The sequence below is a fragment of the Chiloscyllium plagiosum genome, chromosome 7 (assembly GCF_004010195.1).
Source record: "Chiloscyllium plagiosum isolate BGI_BamShark_2017 chromosome 7, ASM401019v2, whole genome shotgun sequence".
Lineage (NCBI taxonomy): Eukaryota > Metazoa > Chordata > Chondrichthyes > Orectolobiformes > Hemiscylliidae > Chiloscyllium > Chiloscyllium plagiosum.
This window is the reverse complement of record NC_057716.1, coordinates 60,968,329-60,983,915: the sequence shown is the minus strand read 5'-3', so window position 1 is coordinate 60,983,915 and position 15,587 is coordinate 60,968,329. Positions and strand designations below refer to the sequence as shown.

General features: G+C 41.6%; 1 protein-coding gene across 3 annotated transcripts in view; it reads right to left on the bottom strand.

Annotated features, from left to right (window-relative positions):
• Nucleotides 1–15,587, bottom strand: part of LOC122551630 (sodium-driven chloride bicarbonate exchanger-like) — a 270,998-nt gene that overhangs the window by 11,587 nt on the left and 243,824 nt on the right. For all 3 annotated transcript variants that reach the window (XM_043693863.1, XM_043693862.1, XM_043693861.1), the window contains one exon: nucleotides 14,022–14,138. In XM_043693863.1, the coding sequence (XP_043549798.1) occupies nucleotides 14,022–14,138 (117 nt within the window). The remainder of the gene's footprint in view (nucleotides 1–14,021; nucleotides 14,139–15,587) is intronic.

Genomic DNA, 15,587 nt, shown 5'->3' with positions numbered 1-15,587 from the left:
GTGGCAATGAATTCCATAGGCCCACCATTCTCTGGCCGAAGAAATGTCTCATTTCCATTTAAATCGCCCATGGGTCCTAGTCTCTCCGCCTAAAGGAAACAACTTCCCAGCATCCACCCTCTCTAAGCCATGCATTATCTTGTAAGATTCTGTTAGATCCCCCCTCAACCTTCTAAACTCTAATGAATGCATTTCCAGGATCCTCAGCTGTTCCTCGTATGTTAGGCCTACCATTCCAGGGATCATCCGTGTGAAACGCCGCTGGACACACTCCAGTGCCAGTATGTCCTTCTTGAGGTATGGGGCCAAACATTGGACTCAGTATACTAAATGGGGCCTAACTAGAGCTTTATAAAGTCTCAGAAGCACATTGCTGCTTTTATATTCCATCCCTCTTGAGATAAATGACAACATTACATTCACTTTTTCATCAGAGACTCAACCTGCAAATTAACCTTTAAAAAATCCTGGACTAGCACTCCCAGATCTCTTTGCACTTTGGCTTTATGAACTTTCTCACTGTTTAGAAAATAGTCCATGCCTGTTTTCTTTTTCCCAAAGTGCAAGACCTCACATTTGCCCACGTTAAATCTCACCAGCCATTTCCTGGACCACTCTCCTAAACTTTCTAAATCTTTCTGCAACCTCCCCACCTCCTCAGTCCTACCTGCCTGTCCACCTAACTTCATGTCATCGCCTATCTTTGCCAGAATGTCCCCAGTCCCTTCATCCAGATCATTAATAGATAAAATGAACAACTGGAGCCCCAACACCGAATCCTGCGGAACACCATTTGTGATCGGCTGCCATTCTGAAAACGAATATTTTATCCCAACTCTCTGCCTTCTGTCAAACAGCCAATCCTCAATCCATGCCAGTAGCTCACCTCGAACACCATGGGCCCTTACTCAGCAGCTTCCCATAAGGCACCTTATCAAAGGCCTTTTAGAAGTCTAGATAGTCAACATCTACTGGGTTTTCCTGGTCTAACCTACTTGTTACCTCTTCAAAGAATTCGAAAAGGTTTGTCAGGTATGACCTCCCTTTACTAAATCCATGCTGACTTGTTCTAATCTGACCCTGCACTTCCAAGAATTTAGAAATCTCATCCTGAGCAATGGATTCTAGAATTTTACCAACAACCGAGGTTAGGCTAATCGGCCTATAATTTTCCATCTTTTGACTTGATCCTCTTCTGAACAAGGGGGTTACAACAGTGATTTTCTAATCATCTGGGACTTATCCTGGCTCCAGTGACTTTTGAAAGATCACAACCAATGCCTCCACTATTTCCTCAGCTACCTTCCTCAGAATTCTGGATGTAGCCCATCGGGGCCAGGAGATTTATCAATTTTTAGACATTTTAGCTTTTCCAGCACTTTCTCTTTTGTAATGGCTACCATAATCAACTCTGCACTTGACTCTCCTTAATTGTTGGGATATTACTCATGTCTTCCACTATGAAGACTGACGCAAAGTATTTATTAAGTTCTTCAGCTATTTCCTTATCTGGATGTAGGTTTGCTTGCTAAGCTAGAAGGTTCATTTCCAGATGTTTCATCACCTTATGAGGTAACATCATCAGTGGACCTCCAGGCGAAGCACTGCTGATGATTGCTGCTTTCTATTGCTATATTCGGGTTGGTGATGTCATTTCCTGTGGTGGTGTCATTTCATGTTCTTTTTCTCAGGGGGGTAGTCAAACAGAGACATGCATGAGAATTCCTAGAAGTATAGCATTCCAACCGGAACGCTGTTAACAAACACATTGAGTTAAACCCCATATATCACCCCTGAGAAAAAGAACATGAAATGACATTACCACAGAAAATGACATCATCAACCCAAAGAAACCCAAACATATAAATAGAAAGCAGGAATCATCAGCAGTGCTTCGCCCCGGAGGCCCACTGAAGATGTTATCTAGTAGAGTGACAAAACGTTTGGAAATGAACCTTCCAGCTCAGTGAGCAAACCTATATCCAGAAGCTCAACCTGAGCTACAAATCTTCTTAAAATTCCCCATTGCCTTATCTCTGAGCACTAGCCTCCCTGCATCAATTTGGAGCAGCCCAATCTCTACTTTTGCTTCTCATTTGTTATGTATTGAAAGAAACTTTGACTATGATTTCTAATATTACTGGCTAGCCTACCTTCATATTTGATCCTCTGTTTCCTTATTTCTCTCTTTGTTATCCTATGTTTGTTTTTTATTCTTCCCAATCTTCAGATTTCCCAGTACTCTTGGCCATTTTATAGGCTCTCTCTCTTTTTCTTTGATACATTTCCTGACTTCCTTTGTCAGCCATGGCTGTCTAATCCCCCCTCCACCCCTGAATAATCTTTCTTTTCTTTGGGATGCACCTCTGTTCTGTGTCTTCAATTATACCCAGAAACTCCTGCCATTGTTGCTCTACTGTCTTCCCCGCTAGGCTCTGCTTCCAGTCGATGTTCGTCAGTTCCTCTCTCATGACCCTGTAATTACCTTTATTTAACTGTAACACCATTACATCTGATTTTGCCTTCTCTCTTTCAAACTGTGGACTGAAATCTACCATATTATGATCACTACCTCCTAAGTGTTCCCTTACTTTAAGACCTTTTATAAAGTCTGGCTCATTAGAAAGCACTAAGTCCAGAATAGCCTGCTCCCTTGTGGGCTCCATCACAAGCTGGTCCAAAAAGCCATCCTGTAAGTATTCCATGAATTCCCTTTCTTTGGATCCACCGGCAATATTATTCACCCAGTTCACCTGCATTTTGAAGTCTCCCATGATCACTGTGACCTTGCCGTTCTGACATGCCCTATCTATTTCCCAGTACATCTTGTGTCCCTGGTCCTGACCACTGTTAGGAGGTCTGTATGTAACTCCCATTGTGGTTTTTTTGCCTTTGTGGTTCCTCAACTCTGCCCACACAGACTCCAAATCATCTGACCCTATATCATTCAGTGCCATAGATTTAATTTCATTCTTAACCAACAAGGCAACCCACCCCCTCTGCCCACCTCCCGGTCTTTTCATTAAGTTGTAAATCCTTGGATGTTTAACTGCCACTCCTGAGCCCCATGCAACTTCATCTCTGTGATGCCTACCTCATTATAATCATTTATGATGATTTGTACCATTTATTCATCTACTTTGTTATGAATACTACGAATATTCAGGTAAAGTGCCTTAATGCTAATTTTCTTATCCTCATGATTTCCAACATCTCTTGTAATATGTCCTAAGCTATCCTTCCTTTTTGCTTCATTCCTTGTCTGCCTTGAACATAAACCCTGCACACATGCTAATCTGCTGCTTGACTCCATACTCCCGGTCACTTTCCCTTTCCCTTGACTCAAGTTTAAAGTCCTAGTGACCACCCTATTTATCCTTTTTGCTAGAACACTGATTCCAGATCAGTTCAGGTGGAGACCGTCCCATCGGTACAAATCCCCCCGGTTTCCAAAACTGATGCCAATGTCCCATGAAATGGAATCCCTCTTTCCCACACCAATCTCTCAGTCAAGTGTTTACATCCCTAATTTTCTTATCCCTATGCCAATTAGCACGTGGCTCGGGCAGTAATCCAGAGATTATGACCCTCGAGGACCTGTTCTTCAATTTCTTTCTAGTGCTTGATAATCTCCAAACAGGTCCTCCTTCCTAGCCTTGCCTATGTTGTTAGTGCCAACGTGGACCAAAACAACTGGATCTTCTCCTTCCTACTCCAATATCCTTTCAAACCGGCCGGAGATGTCCTGAACCCTGGCACTGGGCAGGCAATACGCCATGTGGGACACCCGATCCGGCTCGCAAAGGATACTATCTGTCCCCCTAATTGTAGAATCTCCTATAACAACTACTTGTCTTTTTGCTCCCCCCTCCTGAATGCCTTCTGCACCATGGTGCCGTGGTCAGCTGGCTCATCCTGTCCACAGCCCTTTTCCTCATCTGTACAGGGAGCAAGAATCTCATACCTGTTGGACAAGGTCAAGGGCTGAGGCTCCTCCACTCCTGAATTCAGAATCCCCCAATCTGCCTCACTTACAGTCCCACCCTATTGTCCCTGATCACTAACTGAATTTGAATTACTTAATCTACTGGGTGTAACTGCCTCCTGAAATAAAGTGTCCAGGTAACTCTCCCCTTCCGAGATGTGCCTCAGTGCTTGAAGCTCAGATTCCAGATCATCAATTCTGATCCAGAATTCTTCCAGCAACCAACACTTGCTGCAGATGGAGTTCACAATGGGATCAGCCAGCTCCCACATCATACAGCTACAGCACTTCACCTGGCCAGCCATCTCTACTTATTTAATTAATCTATACAAATTTATAAGTTAAATATTTGCTAGTAGTTCTCATTGGTCTTATTCAACTAATAGTAAACTTTTAATCAATCACACAATACACAAGAAATTCCAATTGAAACGCCTTACCTTAGCAACACACAAGAGTCCTTTTTTTTTGCTTGGAGGAGGAAGCTGGGTGGGAGACACTACACATGTAGTGTCTCGAGATTCAGCCGCTGCCCAAATATATACTCGGCAGCCCTCACCTCCTTGCTGTGGCCTTTTCCTCTGCTGCTCCTTTAAAAACGGTTCTTGCGCTCTCCCTTCCCGGCAGCCCTCGCTTCTCTCCGCCCTCTCTCCTTGCCCCTCTGTAAAAACGGAGGACCGACTCCCAAGGTAAGTCCCTTTTTAGGTGGGAAAACTTACCCTTCCAGGCAGCCCTCGCTTCTCTCTGACCTCTCTCCTTGCCGTTCTGTAAAAATGGAGCTTCCTTTATAGTCACAATATTTTAACAACTATGCCAGGTAAATTTAAGGTCAATGGTAACCCTCTAGGAGGTTGGTAGTGTGGAATTTGATATTGCCATTAAGTGAGAAGGGGCAATGGCTTGATTCACCTTTGTTGGAGATGATCTTTGCCTGGTATTTGTGTAGCAGCAATGTTACTTGGGACAGTTCAGCCCAACCCTGAATGTTTTCTAGCCTTGCTGAATGCTGGCATAGACTGATTCATAATCTGAACAGTTACAAAACATGCAATTATCAATGAGCAACCAGATCTGAAGTTATGGTGGAAGAAAGTAATTGACATAGTATCTGAGGTGATACTTTCAGCCAAAGGTAGCTTGAGAAACCTCTGCAACAATGCCCTGTATCTGAGATACCTAAATTCCAAAATCCACAACCATCTTCCTTTGTACTAGGCATTGTTAATATCCAGAAGATGAGATGGCAAAGATAATTTTATGTTTTAAGACAAACGATCTTGCTTAAAATGACTCAAAAATTGACTCTTGCTGGATTTTAAATATTTTGAACTAATTTGAACACAGAATGAGCAAGTTGACTACTTCCAGAAATTACTTCCGTAATTGAAGGAGAAAAGCAAACTCATCATGTCCTAGAATGTGACACCCTTTGCAATGTATGAAAATTCCAGCCAAGTTAATACAAAGGTATAGATGAGATTGTATTTCATTCAGTTCTGAACAAATGAGACCATTGATACCCATTATAGGATTGACTTAGTGCTAATGATTTCACAGTTATTTACTAAAAAATAATGGTTTCTAAAGAGAGAACATCAAATCCTCCTCATTAGCTGAATTTCTCAACCAGAAGTTCTAGTTATGTGCAAGAGCATGGTTTGTTTGAATCTGTGTTACTTATTTTGCTTTGACTTTGTTAGTCAGTCTGGTTGTAAATCTGAAGAGTTAACAGTTCCATGCTTTGCTAAATGCCTGTCTCAGATCTAAATATCTTTCCAAAATCTGATTACTAAAAAGAAGCATGTAATTCACCTTCCCCGTTTACAAACCTGGTACCTCCAGTAATCAATTGTCTCAGTTGTCATGAGAAATGAACTCTGCATAGCAAACTGAAAACAAAACACTAAGTCACCTGAATTAATTCTGTTATTTCTGGTTTTAAGTAAATTGCAATTTGCAACTACTCTCCTTTCTTGGATAGATGAGTGTCTGATTTCTATTTTAAATCACTTTCCCGGATTTTGAATGCTTTGTTTCTATCTAAAATGTGCTGAGCATCATTTTAAATTTGACTTACAAACAGGCTTCAGTGAAACACGTCAGTACCTATTTTTAAAAGTGAGAGGAAAATAATATAAATTAAAATCTAACTCTGTTATGGAAAGTGGAGAATAATAAAAATAATTCAATTTCCCTCTCCTCTTTTCTGTGACGTATGTCTCTAACCTATGGAGGTTCTTCTCCTGATTTCCATTGGCTCCAGTTTTGCCAGAGCTCCTTGATGCCTTGAAATGTTGCCTTGACATCAACGCCAGTCACTCTCAACTCACCTTTTCAGTTCTGTTTTATCCATGTTTGGACCAAGGCTGTAATGAAGTAAGGGACTGAGTGGTCCTGGAGAAACCCAAATGAGCATCAGTGAGCACATTATTGCTGAGTAGGTGTCACAATGATAGCACTTCGACAACATATTCCATCACTTTTCTCTTGTTCAAGAGCAGACTGATGATTCAATAATTGGTACATTGGTTTTGCACTCATTTTGTGATCATGACATATCTGGACATATGTCCACAATGTTGGGCAATGCTTGTGTTGTAGCTGTTCTGGAACATCTTGGCTAAGGACAAGGCTTGTGCTGGAGCACAATTCTTCAGTACAGTGTTTTCTGTGCTGTAGCCTTTGCAATATAAAGAGCCTTCAGCTATTCCTTGATATGCACACAGATTGAAATAAATTGGCTGAAGACTGACATCTGAGTCTGTGGACCTCAGGAAAAGGTCAAGATAAATTATACACTTGACAATTCTGGTTGAGACTCCTCTTTCATTTATTAAGTGAATTGTCCACCATCATTTATGACTGGATATGACTACATATCTTAGTTCTAATCCATTGGTCGAGGGATAGATTAGCCCTATGTGTTACATGTTGCTTTCTCAGTTTGGCGTGCAAGTAGTCCTACATTATAGCTTCACCAGGTTGACCCTAATTTTTTTGTATATTTGGTGTGGCTTGTGACACGTCCTCCGCATATTTTATTGGACCAGCATTGATCCCTTGTCTTGATCATAACAGTAGAGTCTGTAATATGCCAGGCCATGAGGTTACCATGAAGCTATGATCAAATACAATGTTTCTGTTGATGGCAACCTACAATGTCTTAAGGATGTCTAGGTTTGACTTGCTAGACCTGTTCATATGCTATACAATTTGGCACACAAGATGGAAGGTATCCTCAATATTAAGATGGATTTTGTTTTCTCAAGGACTATAGTGGCTGCTTCAACCTGTACAGAATCAAAGAATTGTTACAGTGCAGAAAAAGGCCATTCAGCCAATCATGCCTGCAATGGAAAATGCATCTGCAGCAGTAAGATTAGTGAAAATGAGTTCAAGTCGGTTTTTCCTCCCGTTGGTAACCTCACCACCTATTACAGACCAATATTAGAAGTCTGCTTTAGAAGTCAGCCAGGTCAGCAAATAATAGTGGTACTGAGGCAAACTCCGTGATACACATCTATGTACATCCTTTGCCTTTGCCATCTTCAGTGCTTCATCCAGTTTTTGTTCAACATGGAGTACCACCAATTCATCAGCTGATGGGAAGGGTGGTGGATTGTTGGTGGTTATCATTGGGAGATATCCTTGCCCATTATTGAGTTGAGACCTTGAGATTTCATGGGATTCAAAGTAAATGTTGAAGACTGCCAAGGCAACACACTCCAGCTATATCCAGACTGCCAAGGCAACACACTCCAGCTGGCTCTGTCCTGCCAATTTGACAGGGCATATTCAGGGATAGTGATAGTGATGCCTGTACAGTCTAATTCACTGAATCATACCTTACAGATAATGTCAGGCTATTCCTTGAGTTGTCTGTAGGACATCTCGCTAAATCATGTCACAAGCCCTCCAATGATGAGAACTTTGCAAGGCTCAAAACATTTCCAATAAACCTTTTCAATGAGTCCCAGAAGATAATATAATGAAAACTATTTGACAACCAGATTTGTTATTGAGCAACCCATTGGCAAGGTAAAGATGTACTTCAAGTGCCTTGATAGAACTGGTATTGCCCTTCAACTCTCTCAAGCCCTGATCTCCAGATTGATCATGACGTATTCAGCACAACATTGTATTGCAGGATGCATTAAATCTGCAGGGGAACAAAGTACAGAACAGAGAGTCACTGCAGACAATTCTGAGGAGGTGGTGATGGAAGATGACGCAGCCAATACTACCAACAGCAACACACACATTGTTGCCTGAAATTATACCATGAGGGTCCACCAGGGCACCCAAACACCAGTCACATGATAAAGTCAATGGGTACCACTATGTTTTCATTCTACCAATACAAAACACACCTACAAATGACTCCTTTCACAGAGCCCTTATGACCAGTGAGTTCCACAGTGCTGGGACTACCACTTTACAATATATATTAATGACTTGGAGGAAGAAAATGAATGTACTGTAGCCAAATTTGCAGATAACCAAAAATTGGTGGAAAGGCAGATCTCAAGAGGGATATAAACAGTTTGCAGAGAGATATTGATAAGTAGGGCAAAATAAGTAAGGAAGGCAAAAATGTGACAAATGGAGTACAATGTGGGAAAATGTGAAGTTGTTTGTTTTGGAAGAGAGAAGAACAGTATTATTTAAATGGAGAAAAACTGCATAAAGCTGCAATACAAAGGTTGTTTGGAGTACTTTTTCCATAAAACACAAAACTGGCACACTGATGCAGAAGCTAATCAGGAAGACAAATGGAATGTGGCCCCTATTTAAAAGGAGTTAAGAACATAAGAGTAGGGAAATCTTACTGCAACTCTACAAGGTGCTGGTGAGGCATATCTAGAGTACTGAGAATAGTTTTGGTCCCCTTATTTAAGGTATTATTTCAAAGAAGGCAGTTCAGAGAAGGTTCACTATGATGATCCCTGGTATGGAGGGATTGTCTTTGAGCAAAGATTAAACAGGTTGGGACTCTATTCATTGGAGTTTAGAAGAATGAGAGTTGATCTTATTCAGACATATAAAATTCTTAAGGAGCTTGACAGTGTAAATGCTGACAAGATGTTTTCCTTAAATGAGAGTCTAAGACCAGAGGGCATCAGAATTCAGAGGTATCAATTTAATACTGAGATGAGAAGGAATTTCTTATTTCAGAAAGTTGCGATCATTGGAACTCCTTGCAATGGAGGACTGTGGGAGTAGAGTCCTTGTGTATATTTAAGGCTGAGATATATAGATTCTTGATCAGTAGGGGAATGGAGAGTTAGGGGAAAGGGCAGGAAGGTGGAAGTTTCGAGTGTTGGACCAGGGTCCTAGGCTTGAAGGGCAGAACAGCCTATCTTCTGGTCTTATATTAATAAGTTTTGAGGAGATTTGTAGCTCTTATTAAATATCAATTCATCACAAATGAAAAACCCATTTGCCAGGCTGAAGGCAAAAAATGGGCAAGATGGGGAATTGGTAGAAATAGATAACATTTTCAGGGCTCAAATCAAAAACAGAAACTTAACATTCTAACAGTGTGTCATACAATCATGTGCATACCCTTGTACAATTACAAATCTTTCCTTCCCAGTGCATCTATATCGTTCTTAAATCCTATGGCTTCAGCAGAAATACAGTCAGAACACTCAGGAATTTGTCCTGAATGCTAAGTTGCATATGGTTAGCATTCTCTGAATGTTGGAGCCCATGCCAAAGATTGTTCCATTTAGCAGTGAGGCAGCAGACTCAGCTATCAGGAAACAAATCTGCAAGTGTGGCATTAACTAGAGTGGAGGTGACTGCAATGGTTAAGAACGGAAACAGCCTTGAGACAACCATGCTGTTCCAAGTCCCCTTTCATCATTATCCCTCTCATGTTCCACTCTGCTACTATGTTAGCAATGAGCTGGAGTGTACTTTGCAATAGATTAGTGTTGCCAAGATTAGGGTAACAAGAATTCCAGATAAAATGGCATTCAACATGTTCAGTAATGGACAAAGAGATCACCCCAAAGGCTTGGTTCATCAATAATATTCATGCTTCCCAGGCTTGAGAGAGGTTCTTCAATCCCTCTACATGCGATCACAGTGTAGCTGGAATGCTTAGTAATACATCACATCTATTTAGAGCTACGCCTTGTCAAATAACAAGGTTTAGCTTCTGCATGTAGCTGTGCAGATCTTCAAAAATCCTGCACCCTCTGATGCAGACTCTGCATTGTTCTGCATGTCTCCAAAGTCTGCTCATATTCATTTTTGATCTGCAATTCATCATGTGATGAATCTTTGTGATGTGATGCATCTTCTTTACATGGTTTGCATGAATCCCATTTCTATGTGCCCCGAAATGAGTTGCCTTCTCTGATTACTCATCATTACCCTCCTTAACCACCTCTTGCAGCTCACATGAAGGTCCTTTGGGAGATTAAAAACATGAATCAGAATTGTAGTGAAACTAAGATAGTTTTAGGTGATCATCATTCACTTGGTCATAGTTCACTCACACCATGAATAAGTGGTGCATGCCATGTTTGATATTTAATTCCATCACTGGGTAGCTGCATGACTCCACCTCTGATAGTTAAGCATAAGGTGGCTCTGGCAAGATCCACACTGCCCACCTCTGCAGTTGTCAATTGCAAGACTGCCCCTACTTCTCTCCTTTTTCCTCATGTCGAGTCCTCTTTTCCTGAAGTAAAAAAGGGTGAAATCTGTATGAGTCACAGAAATTTATTAATGAATGGATAATATGTATTTGTTGATGGTGACTATGAGTTAGAGGCATGATATTACATAAGGCTGAGAATGAGTGTCATGGTGGATGGACAGATGAGGTGCAAGGAAGTACATAGACAGAAAAGATGGTTGCAGTGCGAGCTACTTATATTAGGAATGATACTACTCTTGGGAAGGGAAAGAGATGGTATTGGTATGATGCAGTGTATAGTTGGGTGTGCTCACCTTTACATTTCAGTCCCTGTCACACTGCCTTAGTTTCACTGGCCGGTTTCTTCCTCCCGTAAGTAAGAAACAGCATCTCCTGCAGGCCCTGAAAGCCTCCAGAATCATATCTAGAGAGTCATCAGTAAAACGAGGCACAGACTTTACAAATGCACACCGCATTTTGCTAATTCATTGTGCCACCTTCCAAATTCCAAAATGCATCAAATTTCCTGTTCCCTACATCCCTTTAAATATAAGAGTTAAATTGACTCACATAAGACCATAGAATTCCTACAGTGTGGAAGCAGGCCATTCAGCTCATTGAGTCCACACTGACTCTCCAAAGAGCATCCCAGCCAGACTCAATCCACTACCCTATTCCTGTAACCCTGCATTTCCTGTGGTTAATCCAACTAGCCTGCACATCCCTGGACACTAAGGGCAATTTAGCATAGCCCATCAATCCTACTGAATCCCCTTTGTATCCTCTCTTGTGCAATCTCAACCTTCTTATAGCTCAACAATTAGGATGACATGCTTTTCTCCAGTTATGGCTTAACTAACCTTTTATACAACCCCATCATAACCTCCCCATTCTTGTATTTCCTGCCTTGACTAATAAAGGCAATGCCTTCTTAACAGCTATATCTACTTATCCTGCTGTCTTCAAGGATCTACAGACATGCACACCAAGGTCTCTCTCTGATAAAAGCAAAATAGTCTGGATGTTGGAAAATTGAAATAAAACAAAGTGCTGGAGAAACTCAAGTCTGGTATCATCTTTGGAGAGAAAAACAGACTTTACGCTTTCAGTTCTGAATGAGTTGTCTTTGGAACTGAAAGGAGCTGGAATACAGTTGTTTTTATGTTAGTACCAGACAGGGAAGAAGAGCAAGGTGTACAAATGGTGAGCATGGCCAGAAAAAAAGACAAAGACAGTGACAAAATTGGTAAAGGAGAAATTCAGATGTAAAATCGGTGTAAATATTGACTGTGAAAAGGAGATACTGCGTCTGCTCTGCTGAGAACAAAGTCTACAAATCAATGCTGTGGGAGGATGGGGATGTAAGAAAAATGGAATACAGAGATCATACTCTGAAACTATGGAGCTCAATACTGAGTCCCAGAGGCTGCAAAGTGCCGAAGTTTATTGTTGTTGTTGTTCCTCCAGCTTGTGTTGAGCTTCACTAGAACACTATTGTAGGTCAAGGATGAGTTGTTAGCATGGGAGCAAGGTGGTTTTATTAAAATGGAAAACAACTGCATCTCCTGAAGCTGTGGGATGACCACATCTAAAAACATGCTATCTATGCAACTCTCAGCCTCGTAAGTGCAATGCTGTGCCTCCAGCCAATGCTTAAACTCTATAACCACTAGTCTAACTGGTCAAACTGATGGACTTCTTGCAGGTGAGATGGCTCATCCATTCCTGATGAAGGGCTTTTGTCTGAAACATTGATTTTCCTGCTCCTCAGATGCTGCCTGACCTGCTGTGCTTTTCCAGCATCACTCTAATCTAGACTCTGACCTCCAGCATCTGCAGTCCTCACTTTCGCCTATGGCTCAAACTGCCAGGGGTGACTAAGACTTCTCACTACTGCCAGCTATGCAACCCATACAACGGACCTCCCCTGCCATACCTTTCAGTAAGTTATTCTTATTCTAAATTTAAACAGAGGAAAAGGCCATTTGGCGCATTGAGTCTGCACCATCAAAAACAACCACCTAATTATTCTAATCCCTTCTATGCCATATTTGAAATTTGCATCACAGGTAGACAGGGTGGTTAAGAAGCCATTTTGTAAACTTGCTTTCATTGCTTAGGCCTTTGAGTATAGGAGTTGGGATGTCATTTTGAAGTTGTATTGGACCTTAGTGAGGCCTCTTCTGGAATACTGTGTACAGTTCTGGTCGCCCTGCTATAGCAAGGATTTTAATAAATTGGAGAGGGTTCAGAAACGATTTACTAGGTTACTGCTGAGAATGGAGGGTTTGAGTTATAAAGAGAGGCTGGATAGGCTGGGACTTTTTCACTGGAGCATGAGGGTTATGAGGGGCAACTTTTCCACACACTCTGTGTGGAATTTGCACATTCTCCCTGTGTCTACAAGGGTTTCCTCTGGATGTTCCGGTTTTCTCTCACAATCTGAGGATGTACAGGTTAGGTGGATTGGCCATGTTAAATTTCCCATAGTGCCCAGGGATGTGCAGGCTAGGGGGATTAGCCATGGGAAATGCAGGGTTATAGAGATCGGGTTGGGGGCTAAGTCTGGGTAGGATGCTCTTTGGAGAGTTGTAATGGACTTGTTGGGCCGAATGAGCTGTTTCCACACTGTAGGGATTCTGTGATTTTACACAGAGAGAAATTCATATGTGCAATGAACTGCCAGAGGAGGTGGTAAAGGCAGATCCAGTTACAACATTTAAAAGACATTTGGACAGGTAGGAAATGAATAGGAGCGGTTTGGAGGAATATGGGCCAAATGGGACTAATTTAGTTTGGGAACGTGGTCAGTGCTGACTAGTTAGACCAAAGTGTCTGATTCAATGCTGTATGACTTGATAAGCCACCTCACCTGCACATCTTTGGACTGTGGGAGGAAACTAGAGCACCCAGAGGAAACCTACATAGATATAGGGAGAATGTGCAAACTCCACACAGATAACTGCCCGCGGCTGGAATTGAACCCAGGTCCCTGATGCTGTGAGGCAGCAATGAAAATCATTGAGCCACTGTCCCACCATATGTCTCATCATTCCAACTTAACCTAACTGTTCAACAAACCAGGTAATGCTATGACATTATAATGGTTGGCTTTAAAAACCATATTTGCATGCTGCAGTTAATTTCATTTTTCCCTCATAGTACTGAGCAGCACCCCCACACTCACTCCAATCCCAGCATGTCAGGAAATTAAAATCCAGCCTGTGGTAACTAGAAATACCCAAATGTAAGACAGTCCTCTTCCAAATGTTTGAAACACTAACATGCTTTTTTCATATCTACTCTTAGTTTAGATTACCAAAAAGATACAGTGTTAAACTTTTTTCAACGAACCAAGAAATTGAATGGAGATAAAATACATACCTTTTTGATGCAAAGAAAGTGTCTTTATTTTTTGCATTTCCAGTATTCATTGGGAGTGCTTTCCAGACAGCAGTTTTGGCCATTTCATCAGAAATGTTAATAACAGAAGGATCATCCCTAAAGAAGGTTGAAAAATTATTCTCTTGATAGTCACCATTATTTCTAAATGATTGAGAATTCTTTGGTGCTAACATTTCAGCACAGTTACAATACATTTTGAATGTAGTTTCTGCAAAAGAAGCAATTTAAATACAAAACTTGAATCTTCACACAAACTAAAACAAAACCTATAAAACGCATTAGCTATTAACATGGACATGGAGGTGGATGTTATACAGTCATAGAGATTTACAGCACAGAAACAAACGGTTTGGTCCAACTTCTCCATGCCGACTAGATATCCCAACCCAATCTACTCCCAGCTACCAGCACCCAGCCTCGGGCTTATGCCCGAAACGTCGATTCTCCTGTTCCTTGGATGCTGCCTGACCTGCTGCGCTTTTCCAGCAACACATTTTCAGCTCCTGCACTCAATACTCTGTCAAATAAAGGAAAGCATACCAAACGCCGCCTTCACTATCCTATCTACCTGCGACTCCACTTTCAAGAAGCTATGAACCTGCACTCCAAGGTCTCTTTGTTCAGCAACACTCCCTAGGATCTTACCATTAAGTGTATAAGTCCTGCTAAGATTTGCTTTCCCAAAATGCAACACCTTCCACTTATCTGAATTAAACTGTGTCTTTTACTCCTCAGCCCATTAGCTCATCTGATCAAGATCCCCTTGTAATCCAAGGTAATCTTCTTTGCTGTCCACTACACCTCCAACTTTGGTGTCATCTGCAAACTTACTAACTACACCTCATAAGCTCAAATCCATTCACATAAATGATAAGTAGTGGACCCAGTACCGATTCTCGTGGCAATCCACTGGTCACAGGCCTCCAGTCTAAAAAACAACCTGCCACCACCACCACCCTCTGTCTTCTACCTTTGAGCCAGTTCTGTATCCAAATGGCTAGTTTTCCCTGTATTCAATGAGATCTAACCTTGCTAACCAGTCTCCCATGGGAACCTTGTTGAATGCCGTACTGAAGTCCATTTAGATCATATCTACCGCTCTGCCCTCATCAAGGTGACCAAACAAGTAGATGAGAGTAAATAGGTTGATGTGGTGTATATGGATTTCAGCAAGGCGTTTGTTAAGGTTCCCCACAGTAGGCTACTGTACAAAATGCGGAGGAATGGGATTGTGGGAGATATAGGTAAAAACAATGACTGCAGTTGCTGGAAACCAGATTCTGGATTAGTGGTGCTGGAAAAGCACAGCAGTTCAGGCAGATCCGAGGAGCAGTAAAATCGACGTTTCGGGCAAAAGCCCTTCATCAGGAATACAGGCAGAGTGCCTGAAGGGTGGAGAGATATCTGGAACACAGATCCTTGAAAGTTGCCATCCAGGTTAACAGGGTTGTTAAGAAGGCATACAGCTTTTATTAATAGAGGGATCGAGTTCTGGAACTATAAGGTTATGCTACAGCTGTACAAAACTCTGGTGCAGCCGCAATT